General features: G+C 42.5%; 1 protein-coding gene across 4 annotated transcripts in view; it reads right to left on the bottom strand.

Annotated features, from left to right (window-relative positions):
• DOCK5 (dedicator of cytokinesis 5) overlaps positions 1-13,271 on the bottom strand; it is a 278,035-nt gene that overhangs the window by 134,735 nt on the left and 130,029 nt on the right. For 3 of the 4 annotated variants that reach the window (XM_055578761.1, XM_055578763.1, XM_055578764.1), the window contains exons 6-10: positions 10,479-10,627; positions 6,934-7,069; positions 5,549-5,706; positions 3,606-3,687; positions 116-245 (exon numbers count right to left, since the gene is read on the bottom strand). In XM_055578761.1, the coding sequence (XP_055434736.1) occupies positions 116-245; positions 3,606-3,687; positions 5,549-5,706; positions 6,934-7,069; positions 10,479-10,627 (655 nt within the window). The remainder of the gene's footprint in view (positions 1-115; positions 246-3,605; positions 3,688-5,548; positions 5,707-6,933; positions 7,070-10,478; positions 10,628-13,271) is intronic. The other variant, XM_055578762.1, reaches the window with a different exon arrangement.

The raw sequence follows: 13,271 nt of genomic DNA, 5'->3' as shown, positions 1-13,271 counted from the left end.
TAAAGTTAAAAGAAATATAGTCCCTGATTTTACTTGGTTTGAGCATAGGCAAGTAGGATTGCTGGATCCTAAGTTCTATGTTTAATTTTACATCCATCTCGGGCTCTTTCTGTACCTGCTACTCCAAAGGGTCTCCGGAGTCCACAGGTGTGCTTCTTGCCCTCCTTCAGCTCCATGTGGCCAACTCGGACAATCTGGCACACGAGGCTGATGCGGGGCCGGATGAGGTCTGTGCTGCTGAGGTCCTATGGGGCAGAGAGCACAGAAAAAGGAAGTCACGTTGCATCACCCTCTCACCTCCGATTTCTTTCTATTGATTCTACAATAAAATACTGTTCAGAGCATACTTTTTAAAATTTATTTATTTATTTATTGGCTGTAACTGTTCTTAGTTGGGGCATGTAGGATCTAGTTCCCTGACCAAGGATCGAACCCGGGTTCCTTGCATTAGAAGCCCAGAGTCTTAGCCACTGGACCACCAGGGAAGTCCCCAGAGCATACTCCTTAATACTCAAATATCAGAATGACTCCTCTCCTCCCCTATCTGCATCCAGCCAAGAACTCTCACGGCGTCATAGGAAAATGACTGTATAAAAAAAAAAGAATTAAAAAAAAATCCCCCAGCTCCTGCTTCAAATTTATAAATCAGATTATATTCATCTTCAAGTCTCCAGCTTATTCAGGGTCCTTTGTCACATCGACTTTATATCCTGCCAGGGCATATCTGAGCACCAGGTGCCTTCCAGTGCCAAATGAAATTAAAACTTATGAGACACTGACATTTATTTTGTATCCACACAGGCTGGTGATATTTCACCTTACCTTCCAAATAATCCTGTGAGGCAACTATAACACAGAAATTTACATGCTCTGCTTTTTGTAATTATTCCTCTGTTTTCTGAGAGGTATCCATTGAGGGCTTCTCTGAGTGTGTTGATTAATGAGAAATGTGTGGATGAAATGTCTCTGTCTTTTTGTGGCTCATGCTCTAAGCTTTTTTGTACTCCTAGGATGGTTGAGTAAACCCACAAAGCTCACATAACTCATTCACCTTAACATCAGAAATGATTTAACTGCATCTCAAATTCTTTTCATGAAACAGCTTCCCAAGGCCTCTTTAGTGAATCAAGAAAGAATTTTTTAAACTATCAGTTCACATCTATCCTCTATAATCAAGTTAACTCAGGGCTCCAAGCTAGGAATATATACCAATGACAATATCAACCTTGAGGCTTCTGTTAACAGAAAGACTTCAAGTGCCTCAAAGTGCAGGAGACCTGGGTTCGATCCCTGGGTCGGGAAGATGCCCTGGAGAAAGGAATGGCTATCCGCTCTAGTATTTCTTGCCTGGAGGATTCTACGTACAGAGGAGCCTGGTGGGCTGCAGTCCATGGAGTTGAAAAGAGTTGGACACGACTGAGCAACTGAACTGAACTGAGAGACTAACACACAACAACACAAGTGCCTGGTTACATTTACTGGGGCACACCGATATTATTTAATAATATGCAGTCATTTACAAATGAACTTTCTGTAGAATGTTTAAGGACCAAGGAATCAGTCACATTTCATCTAATAGAAAAAGTTGGATGTGAATTTAGATATAGGAAGAGCCTAATTGATAGGGGGAGGAGGGAGGGTGAGTGAATCGCAGCTATTCTAAAACACTGTTAATTAAAAGATGGACCAAGAATTTAATAATATTAAAATTTTAATTATGTACATATTGACTGATAAATGTCTTTTTATTTCATGGGAAAAAAACACATATCTCAGAATTGAGGAAATACTGTTTTGGGGAAGAGCTCTAGACTCTTTCTTGTCCACACTTATTAGGTGGTAAAGGTATGGATGGGTCAGTGCAGGGATAGAAACAGACCACTCTCGTCCTAGGGGTAGAGTTTTAATGGATGGAATGGACAACAAAAAGCTGGAAGGAAGGGAAGGAGGAAGAATAAGCCTGTACTGGTGTTACAGGGAAGAACAAAATCTGATTGCAAGTTGGATCAGTTTACTTTAACCTTTGCTTCCCATAGCTTTTGTTCACTTTTAAAAGGATACTGTCTATACATAATGGCCTGCCTCAGGGATGCCTGCCCCTCTGCCTGAAGGGTAAACCATAGTCCCTTTGTTCAGGGAAACATCCAGATCCTGTCCACCTGTGAGTGGCTTCAAGACAGAAGAAATGAACACATCCCCTCCCAGAGGCTGGCCATTCCAGGAGATATTTGAAAGACTTATGGACTTCCTCCCCTCCTCCCCTTCCCTGTTCTATAAAAAAAAAAAAACAACAAAAAACTGGCATCCAGACCCTGATAAAATGATTATTTTGAGACACAAGTCTGCCATGACAACTCTGTCATGTGACGAGTTGACTCATTGGAAAAGACTCTGATGCTGGGAGGGATTGGGGACAGGTGGAGAAGGGGACGACAGAGGATGAGATGGCTGGATGGCATCACCGACTCGATGGATGTGAGTTTGAATGAACTCCAGGAGTTGGTGATGGACAGGGAGGCCTGGCATGCTTCAATTTATGGGGTTGCAAAGAGTCCGACACAACTGAATGACTGAACTGAGTCTGCCACCTTCTTGGTCAGCTGGCTTTCTGAATAAAATTGTTATTCACTGCCTCAACACCTTGTCTCCTGACTTACTGGCCTGTCCAGTGGCAAGCAGAGCAAGCGTGAATCTGGTAACATGCAAACCACTGCTCCTATCACTCCTTTTGGTACTTTAATCTTAGACTCTTGTTTTCTTTGCTGTAAGAGAGACTAAGAAGAATAAGCAGACAAAATATGGGGGTGGCTTAAGGGAAAAAGGAAGAAAGGGGCATCAGTATCTCTTTTAGGCTTAATGGGAGCTGGGAAACCCACCCACTGCTCAGAGCAGTTGGCAGCGGCACCTGGGCTTTTCAAGCACTGATGTCAAAAAAAGTCCAAGAATCGCAAGAGAGTTCCTAGCCTATGAGAAAGAGTCAGCAGATTCCAAGCTATAGCTCAATACATTTCCTGGCTCTCAGTCCATATACAGCAGCATACCTCCTGCCTTGGGGAAATGGAAGAGCAGAGGGAAAAGTCCATTGAAATACAAGCCAACAGAAAAGTCTAGCCCAGTCTTTGCCCAGGCAATAACTTTGGCCTGGAAGACTCCTCTCTCTATCTGCACAGCTTACTCCCTCTTCAACTGGAAGTTCTTACTCCAAAACTCCTTCTCAATGAGAGCAGCCCTGACTTACCTATTTAAGACAGCATGCCTCCCCCAGCCCAGAAACTCCCAATTCTCCCAAAGCACTCAAAACTCTAACATTCTGTACAAAGTACTCATCTACCTGATTACTGCTTATTATTGTCTGCTCCTTTGGGACAAAAAAAACATTCTTATCTGATGTGTTCACTGATGTATGTCAAGTGCCTAGATCAGTGCCTGGTCTCTAAGAGGTGCTCAATAAATATTTGGTGAATAAATGAGCGGATTATTCCTACTAGAGGGATTGTGAGAATTGCAATTTTCATGTTTTCAGTTTTTAAGTTTTCTATATACTTACCACATGTACTCACGAACATCATAAACCAAGGAAAGGGTTAAACCTAGGTAGGACTTACAGTAAAGACCGCTTGAAGGTTATTGAGCTTCTCGATTTCCTTGGGCATTCCATTACTGCCCCAACGAATTAGGTAGTTTTCACTGGTGAAGGGAAAGAAAAATATTCTCGGTGAGCACCTGAGTGGGGAGGAAGCTGCTCTCAGTACAGGCTTAATATGGTCCAAAGGTGGTCCAGAAGAGCTCAGTGAAATTCAGGCAGGACTGAACCACACCAATGACCATTCTCTGGTGTTCTGGCTGCAGCCCAGTTCCTAGAGGCACACCGAGTACAGCCCCATGACAAGCACTACTCAAGATGGGCCTGTGCCCAGTACATTCCACCAGATTCTATCTGGAGTCTTTCTTTCATCTCAAATCCTCTGTATAAATTTCAGCTTTGCTGAATCAGGAATATAATTTTATAAGAATTGCTCCAAGTCCATTCCCTGGAATCCACATCAACACACTCCCATAAGATTTCTATTTTAGAAACAAACAATTTTAACCATCTTCTCAATAATAAATATGCTTAGCTGCTCAGCAGATGACTGTAGGTTGAACAAAGTCTATTATTATTCCTTAAAGTCTTTGAAATTTTATAACCATTACTTTTTTAGAGCAGTTTAGATTCATAGCCAGTTGAGAGGAAGGTACAGACTTTCCTATGCCCCACTTCATTCCCGGGCTTCCTGGTGGCTTAGGCGGTAAAGAATCTTCCTATAATGCAGGAGACCCAGCTTTGATACCTGAAATGGGAAGATCCCCTGGAGAAAGGAATGGCTACCCACTCCAGTATTCTTACTTGGAGAATTCTATGGATAGAAGAGTCTGGCAGGCTACAGTCCACGGGGTTGCAGAGTCAAACACAACTGAGCGATTAACAACACAACAACAGCACTCCATGCCCAGCCTCCCTCTTTATCAACAACCCCCAGCAGAGTGGTGGATTCATTGTTGTAATCACTGAACCTACCCTGAGACGTCATTATTACTCAGAGCCTGTGGTTTACATTAGGGGTCACTCCTGGTGTTGGATACTCCATGGGTATGGACAAATGTGAAAGGATGCACACCCTCTATGACAGTACCATACGGGACGGTTTCACTGCCCGAAAGCCCTCAGTGCTCTGCTGGGTCATCCCTCCCTCGCCCCTCTCCTACAGTTTTTTGAATCCCTTCATCCCTGTCGCCATGGTCTGATGAGTTTTATTTAATTATTTTTAATTGGAGGATAAGTGCTTTATAATATTGTGTTGGTTTCTACCGTGTATCAACATGAATCAGCCATAGCTATACATATGTCCCCTCCTTCTTGAACCTCCCTCCCACCTCCCACCCCATCCAGGTGATCACAGAGCACTAGGTTTGAGCTCCCCGCCTCATACAGCAAATACCCACTGGCTATTTATTTTACACATGGTAATATACACGTTTCCATGCTACTCTCTCCATTCGCCCCACGCTCTCCTGCCCCCGCTGTGTCCACACGTCTGTTCTCTGTGTCTGCGTCTCCATTGCTGCCCTGCAAACAGGTTCATCAGCACCATCTTTCTAGATTCCATATCTATGCATTAACATGTGATATTTGTTTATCTCTCTCTCATTTACTTCACTTTGTGTAATAGGCTCTAGGTTCATCCACCTCACTAGAACTGACTCAAATGCATTTGTTTTTATGGCTGAGTAATATTCCACTGTATATATGTACCACAACTTCTTTATTCTGATGAGTTTTGTGTGATTTCTAAGACCCAGTTAAAACATGAAATATTACTGTACTGTTTCAGTGGTCACTCAGAAAAGCATAGCAGCCCAACGGGGTTAATTTTCCACTGCCTTGAAATCCTCCCCTTTTTCTCCATCTTCCCTTCTCAAACTCAGCAAAGAAATCCTCAGGGAGGTGGGGAGGTGAAGGTTGGGTATTTTCACAAGATTGATGGCAGACGACCTGGGTCTCCACTACCTGATGAACTTGGACTGGTCTGGGTCATAGAGGGCCATGAACAACTCTGCATCTTCCCCAATGTTGCAGACAAAGTTCTTGAAGTTCACGAAGAGGCCATAGGTGTGGACGGCACTGAAGATGGACTGGCCCCGCAGATCCAGGTTCTGCAGAATGGACTGAACACAGAGGACAGGAGAGAAAGTCATCTTGGTTTCAGCAAATGGGAAACACTGGCAAAGACACTGGCCTCCAAACCGGGGCCAGATACAATTATTGGGTTGGCCAAAACATTCGTTCAGGTTTTTCCATTAAGGAAGACACAGAGAAACACAAACGAACTCTTTGGCCAACCCAGTACCACCCAAAACAAGCACTTACTAAGAAAGTAAATGTAAAGAGACAAGTAATCGAGTGAGCAAAATAGAATTATTATTTTAATGAAGGTCTTGTGAAAGGCCTTGAACCCAAATAGTTCAATAAATGCTGTCTAAAGAGCATATATCTAAAGGTTATAATAACTCATAGTTTTAATGGCTTTGAGACGTTCTCATCTCTCTCACAATGGCTTCTGGGGAAACCTCAAAGCATAAAATTCATGATTCATTATCATTCTTTGGGAGACTGACTCTCATCGTAAGTAAGACTCCACTGGACAGGTCTGTCCTCAGCCACAGTTAGCCATTAGATCCAGAAATGCAATGAAATGTCATTACAACTACTAAAAAAAAAATAAAACCTACAAATTAAAGAAAATAAATAGTACTCTTCACTCATTAGAACAGAAAGACTGGAAGAACATACACCAAAACATCAGTATGGTTGGGCTTCATAATGTAGGTGACTTTTTTCTTTTTCTGTACCTTTCAAATTTTTATTTATTGTCCAGTTACAATTTTTAAAATCTCTCAAAAAACTTCATTTGTAAATATTATTGTTATTTCCTTTAGAAATCATAATCTAGGGACTAAATTCAAAAGTTTAAACAGTCAAAAGGGTTCTCTCCCACCCAGTTCTATTCAGAGGCATCCATTACTGGTCAATTTCTTGTCTATCACTACAGAGTTAGTCTACACAGAAGTAAGCACAGCTGTATATTATTCTTTTTTGAAATACATATAACAGTATTTTATACATGTGGTTCTTGCATCTTGCTCTTTTCCACGTAATATATACTTTTGCGATCTTTCCAAGTCAGAACATATACTTCTGCCTTGTTCTTTTTGTTATATTTTGCTTCTAAAATGAGAAAATGGATATTTCTTCTCAACAACAATGCCACCTCTGCTGTCAATGACTCCCTTTCCTTCGTTAAAAACAAACAAACAAACAAAAAAAGAGCAAAATAACAAAAAAGCAAAAACGGAACCTCCATGGCCAAGGTCTGCACATTTCAGGAAGCTCACCTTCTCCTCTTGGATCTTTTCCTCAATCCTCTTTGAGGCCATTTCATGGGCCTTGAAGAGGGCAATGGTGCTGGTTTCATCTGGGTCCAAAATGTTCCCGTTGTCATCCCGCACGACCAGATCCAACCCCAGCATTCTGGAAATAAAGGAGTAGTCAGCTGGTTCTCCTCACCAGGAGCAGACTCTTCTCTGAAGACTCTTCATGGAGGGACAACTCTGGTGGGCCAGTGGTTAAGAACCTGCCTCCCAATGCAGGGGTCACAGGTTTGATCTCTGGTCTGGGAAGATTCCACATAAACCCTGGGGCAGCCAGGCCCATGCATCACAACTACTGAACCTCACCTCTAGAGCTGCAGGTGCTGAGCCCACAGGCCTAGAGTTGCTGCTCTGCAACAAGAGATGACACTACAATGAGAAGCCCAAATACTGCAACTAGAGGGCTGCCCCTACTCGCCACAACTCGAGAAAGCCTGTGCAGCTACAAAGACTCAGCACACTCATAAATAGAAAATACGAGCTTTCATGGAAAAACCCAGAGGATTGGGATGAAAGGCTGGGTGCTGGACAAGTTAAGACGAGAACTCACTGAATTTTCTCGCTTCAATTTCAGCCTTCTTTCCAAACAAAAACTAAAAAATTTAGGATAATGTTACCCAAACTTGTAAACAATATGCAAAGTAATCTGGTCCCAAGAACCTCAATGGAAAATGCAAAATTGGCACTCACTCTAACCAAAATACTCTAACCGATGCTTCTTTCCCCCTATTCATCTTTACTTTGCTATGGGAACTTCTATGAAAGACAAATGCTCAAATACTGGGGGACTTGTCCTGATTTCCTTAAAAGCACCGGCATGGGGGATAGTACTTCATTCAAGATTATCTTAAAGGAGACCAAGGAAGTAAGTCCTGGCATTGGTATCACAAAATCTATCTCAGAACCCGGACTTTGGTGTCAGCTGAACCAAAATTTACATCCTGATTTTAACACTTCCTAGCAAGGTGATTTAGGGTAATCTACATTTAAAAAACAACAACACAAAAACTATTTATTTGGCTGTGTCGGGTCTTAGTTGCAGAACACAGGATCTTTTGTTGCAGTGTGCAGCTTTCTCTTTACTTGTGGCTTGTGAGCTTAGTTCCCCAACCAGGGATTGAAACCAAGTCCCCTGCACTGGAAGGCGGATTCTTTACCACTGGACCACCAGGGAAGTCCTTGAGTAATCTACTTAATTTTGCAAAGCCCTGGGTTCCTCATCTGTAAATATAGTGTTAGGATTACAGGGGAATTTAATGAGATAATGCACATAAAGCACCTAATATCCAGCATGTATCATGCTTTCAATGAGTGTTAGTTTCGACTGCAGCAACTAGCACAGGAAACCTCTGGCTGTGTTAAGTAAATGTAGCTCTGGGTGCTGCATGGCAATAGTAAGGGCCATAGGCTCCCCGCCTGGCACCATCCCACCAAGGCTTTTATGCCCAACACTAAAGCAGAAAAAACTGTTCTTAGTTCTAAGAAGTTGGGGATTGTGGTTGAAACACGATACTGCAATCTGAATTCCCAGAAAGCATTCCTGGCACTAGCAATTCAGGAGTGGTGATGTCCAAATGCCAAGAAAACTCAGGCATAATAGTGCCAAGACATGTGCTAAGTCTTTGGGAAGAAAGCAAAAATGCCTAATTTCCCTCTGCCCTGTTTTATGGCTTCTCCATCAACTGATTCAGTCTGGCAGGTCCCTTGTCATGGGAGCCAGACCCACAGGCCACCCAGGATCATGAGCGATGGCCCATGTTGGCCTCTCAGAGACTGAATCACGGATGCACCGATGGAGCAGCTTAATTTCTCGAGCTGCTTCAAAGGGCTGAAAAGGCAGGCATGTCCTGCTGTTTGTGGGATGTTACCATCTTGTAGCAGAGACCAGGGGCCCCCAGGCTGATGCCACTCTGTGCCAAGACTCAAAAATACACTGGCAGCATATGTGCCAAAGGGAGCCGCTTATCCCCTCTTAGCTGTTTAAGAATCTCCCAGCACTGCTTTCAAATTGTGGTGTTGGAGAAGACTCTTGAGAGTCCTTTGGACTGTAAGGAGATCAAACCAGTCAATCCGAAAGGAAATCAACCCTGAATATTGGAAGGACTGATATATATTAGAACAACTGATGCTGAAACTGAAGCTCCAATACTTTGGCCACCTGATACGAAGAACTGACTCACTGGAAGAGACCCTGATGCTGGGAAAGACCGAGGGCAGGAGGAAAAGAGGGTGAGAGAGAATGAGATGATTTGATGGCATCATCGACTCAGTGGACGTGAATTTTAGCAAACTCCAGGAGACAGTGAAGGATGGGGAAGCCTTGTGTGCTGCAGTCCATGGGGTTGCAGAGTCAGACATGACTTAGCAACTGAACAACAACAACAGAAACTGAAACTAAATGTCAAATGAATCATCAACAAAAACTGAGAAACTAGTCCAGTGTTTTAGAAAGAGCCGGGCAGGAGGGCTGAATCCCAGGTCACAATCAATTTTGATGAATTAATTGAATCTTTCATTTTCCAAAGGGCAGTAATATCAGGGACCTACATATATGCTGGGGCCATTGAGAAGCTTAATTAAGAGGTTACTGAGGTTATAGAGGTTATTGAAGACATAATAGAAGCTAAAAGCATGCTTTACTATTCTGGCAAATCTGGTTTGCACACAGCATAAACAATAGGTCCCACTTAGGGGAAGACATAGAGAAAGAGAGAGAATGAAGCTGCTGATTTTAAATCTACTTTCAGAGTTCTGTGATGGCCTAGAGGGGTGGATGGGAGTAAGGGAGTACAAGAGGGAGAGGACGTATGTATACATATAGCTGATTCACTTCATTGTACAGCAGACATTAACACAACAGTGTAAAGCAAATATACTCCAATAAAAAATTAAAAAAAAAAATCCACTGTTAGAACAAACAGAGAAGGAAGGAGGGATAAGTCTGGTATTAACATATATAACTACTATATATAAAACAGATCATCAACAAGGGTCTATTGTATAGCACAGAGAACTCTATTAAATATTCTGTAATAATCTGTATGGGAAAAGAATCTGAAAAAGAATAGATACAGGTATAAGTATAACTAAATCACTTTGCTGTACACCTGAAACTAACACAATATTGTAAATCAACTATACTCCAATATAAAAAAAAAAATTTAAAAAGGAATAAAATAGAGATTATCTCAGGTCCCAGAAACTGCCAGTTTCTGATGCTCAGACCTGCGTTTGTCTGGCAGTGGAGTTCCTTCCATTCAAGCCCCAGGTGCCCTGCTCATCTGTCATCTCCTTGAGACCAGAGATCCAGTACAGGGCCTGTGCTGGCCCATGAAGGGCACTGGCAGTTTCTTCTACACAATTAAATGGTTCCCAAAGCTGAAAGAAAGCAGTACGCACTATTCTTTGGTGACTCCAAGATCACAAGCCCTTGGGGAGGTGTGTCCTCTGCCTGAATGTGACTGGGTTTTTCCAAGTTCTCAGTGAGATAGATGTCATCCCTGATTTACCTGTTCCCATGATCAATCTTGGCTGTGACCTTCTTCTTGAGCTCTGCCAGTTCATCTTTGGGGAGGGTGCCAGACAGGATCTGGGACCGCCACTCTATCAGGCTGTACGTCATCTGCTGCAGCTGGCGGAAGAGCATGACCTTGTTGTTCTAAGGTGGGAAAATGAGGCAGAGGAAAGGGCCAAAAAAAAAAATGGTGTGATGGGAGATGAGAACATCTTTTGCCTTGATCCTTTATAAAGTGTTATTTAACCAATTATTCTGCCATATAATGAACTGTGCACTTTGAGGGGACCTCTTTTGGCTTAGTGGTAAACAAATCGCCTGCCAATGCAGGAGATGTGGGTTCGATCCCTGGGTCAGGAAGATCCCCTGGAGAAGGGAATGGCGACCATAATCCAGTATTCTTGCCCTCAAAATTTCATGGACAGAGGAGCCTGGTGGGCTATAGTCCATGAGGTCACAAAGAATTAGGCATGACTGAGCAACTGAACATGCATACACAGAGCAAGCTATGCACTTGGAGGCGACCTCTTTACATCACTAGGGATGGCTTTGCCCTGACCCATTCCCACCTCCTCCTCTGCTGCAACTTCAGAAACAGATAACCACTTGTAGGATGGACAGGATGAAGGGTAGGTCCTAATTTATAAGTGTACCAATCATCCACGTGCCTTAAACTTCTGCCCATGTTCCTCCTTTGGTTGAAACCAGCCACTTGGGACTTCCCTGGTGGTGTTAAGAATCTGCCTTTCAATGCAGAGGACACGGATTTGATCCCTGGTTGGGGAACTAAGATCCCACACACTGAGTGAGGGGCAACTAAGCCCAGGTACTGCAGCAAAGATCCAGCACAGCCAAACATAGAAAGAACAATAAAAACAGCCAGCGATTTCCACCGTCCTCCAGACACACTAGATCACTTTGTAAGTCTCTTCCCATCGTGGCTCCTAGCCACATTCCCAGCCACACTGTACACTGCTCACTACCTCAAAAATCTATGCTCCTTTCACATAAAGCCACGTGTATTCTCCCATGTGCTCCAGATCCTCACAGTAACATGATTCGTCTACCTGGAACCACTTTTCTCCTCCTCCCCACCAACCCTCCATGTCTCACTCATACAACACACCCTTCTTTAACTGCTAATTCTGACATCTACAGGATCTTAGAAGTTTCTTCCTCAAAACTGTAACTCTGGCTTGGTTGTCTCTCCCACAAATGCTGGAATTTGCTCCTCTCTCAGCACTCTACCTGTACCACATTGGCTAGTGTTCCTCTCCCCTTCAATGGTAAGAACCTACAGGACAAGGTTAGTTTTGCATCTCTAGGAGCTGGTACAGAGTAGCCATTCAATAAAATGTACCGCACCAATGAGTTCTGGATGGGAAAAGAATTTCACAACTGTAATTTCAGAAATATGGGATCACTGAAAAGAGACTGTGACCAATTATTATAAAGGCCCCAGAAAACTGTTATACCATCCCGAAAAACGTTAGACCTGGAATAAATGAAACCGTTATTCTGGGCTTCAGTAAGAACTTCCTTAACTGAATTAAAATGAACTTAAAAACCAACTAATTATTTGTGCCTCAATCATTTTAAGAGTCTAGTGCTTGATATTCATACCGTTATACCTTGGTTCTATCCAAAGGATGAATTCATTATATTTAAAAAAGAAAAAAAAAAACCAGTCAATAAGCATTTACCACGTGCTAGAAATAAAGTTCCTGTACATTCTAAAGGAGAAGGCAGCAAATTTTAGATATATGTAAATATATAAAAATATTTAAATATGAGCATTTAAATAATATACCTCAGTATCATATGTAATATTTACATTAATTACATGCATATAATATATATTACATATGTAACCATGCACAAGATAATTTCAGAAATGATAAAAAGTACAAGGGGACTCCTCTGGTGTTCCAGTGGCTAAAACCCTGGACTTGCTATGCAGAGGGCCTGGGTTCCATCCCTGGTCAGAGAAATAGATCCTACATGCTACAACTAAAGAGTTCACATGCTGCAACAAGACCCAGCGCAGCCAAATAAATAAATAAAAATAAATATTAAGAATAATCAGGAAAAACTGTTTTGTGCATCCTTTTTGATACACCAATATATGCCACCACCCTCTGTATACTGTGAGACCACTTTTTTTTTTTATTCATAGGTGGAAAGTCATGATACAGTTGGATAACATATTCTTCCAGAATTATCAGGAATATTATAATCTCCTGTAAAAACAATGCCAAAAAAAAAAAAGCCGCACAAAGAAGTGTCTGATGGCTGTCAGGCACGTTCCTTAGTGATGCTCTTCTACATCCATCCCAGGGAAGATGCCTGGGCCAGGTATCAACAACAATCAAGGCTGATAATATGCAAGATACTCCTGAACAAAGAGGAAATGTAGGGGCTTCCCTGGAAGTTCAATGGATAAGACTCTGCCTTCCAACGCACAGGGTGTGGGTTCAATCTCTCGTAGGGAACTAAGATTCCGAATCCTGCATCCCACAGGGTGTGGCCAAAAAGTAAAAAAAAAAAAAAAGAGTACATGTGGAGTAAAGGGTCCTTAACCTAAGAGCGGACAGTGAAGACAGCAATGGGATTAGAGGTAAGAGCCCTTCAAGAAGTTCAAGGTTCTAGGCAAACAGAGAGGAAAGAGATGAAGAACACCTTTATCTGTGATTGCAATACTCTCTGATAATCCCCTGAGAAGGAAACGGCATCCACTCCAGTATTCTTGCATGAGAAATCCCATGGTCAGAGGAGCCTGGTGGGCTGC

Source organism: Bubalus kerabau, chromosome 4 (genome assembly GCF_029407905.1).
Source record: "Bubalus kerabau isolate K-KA32 ecotype Philippines breed swamp buffalo chromosome 4, PCC_UOA_SB_1v2, whole genome shotgun sequence".
NCBI classification, from domain to species: Eukaryota; Metazoa; Chordata; class Mammalia; order Artiodactyla; family Bovidae; genus Bubalus; species Bubalus kerabau.
The sequence above is the reverse complement of the archived record's forward strand: the minus strand, read 5'-3'. Positions and strand labels throughout refer to the sequence as shown.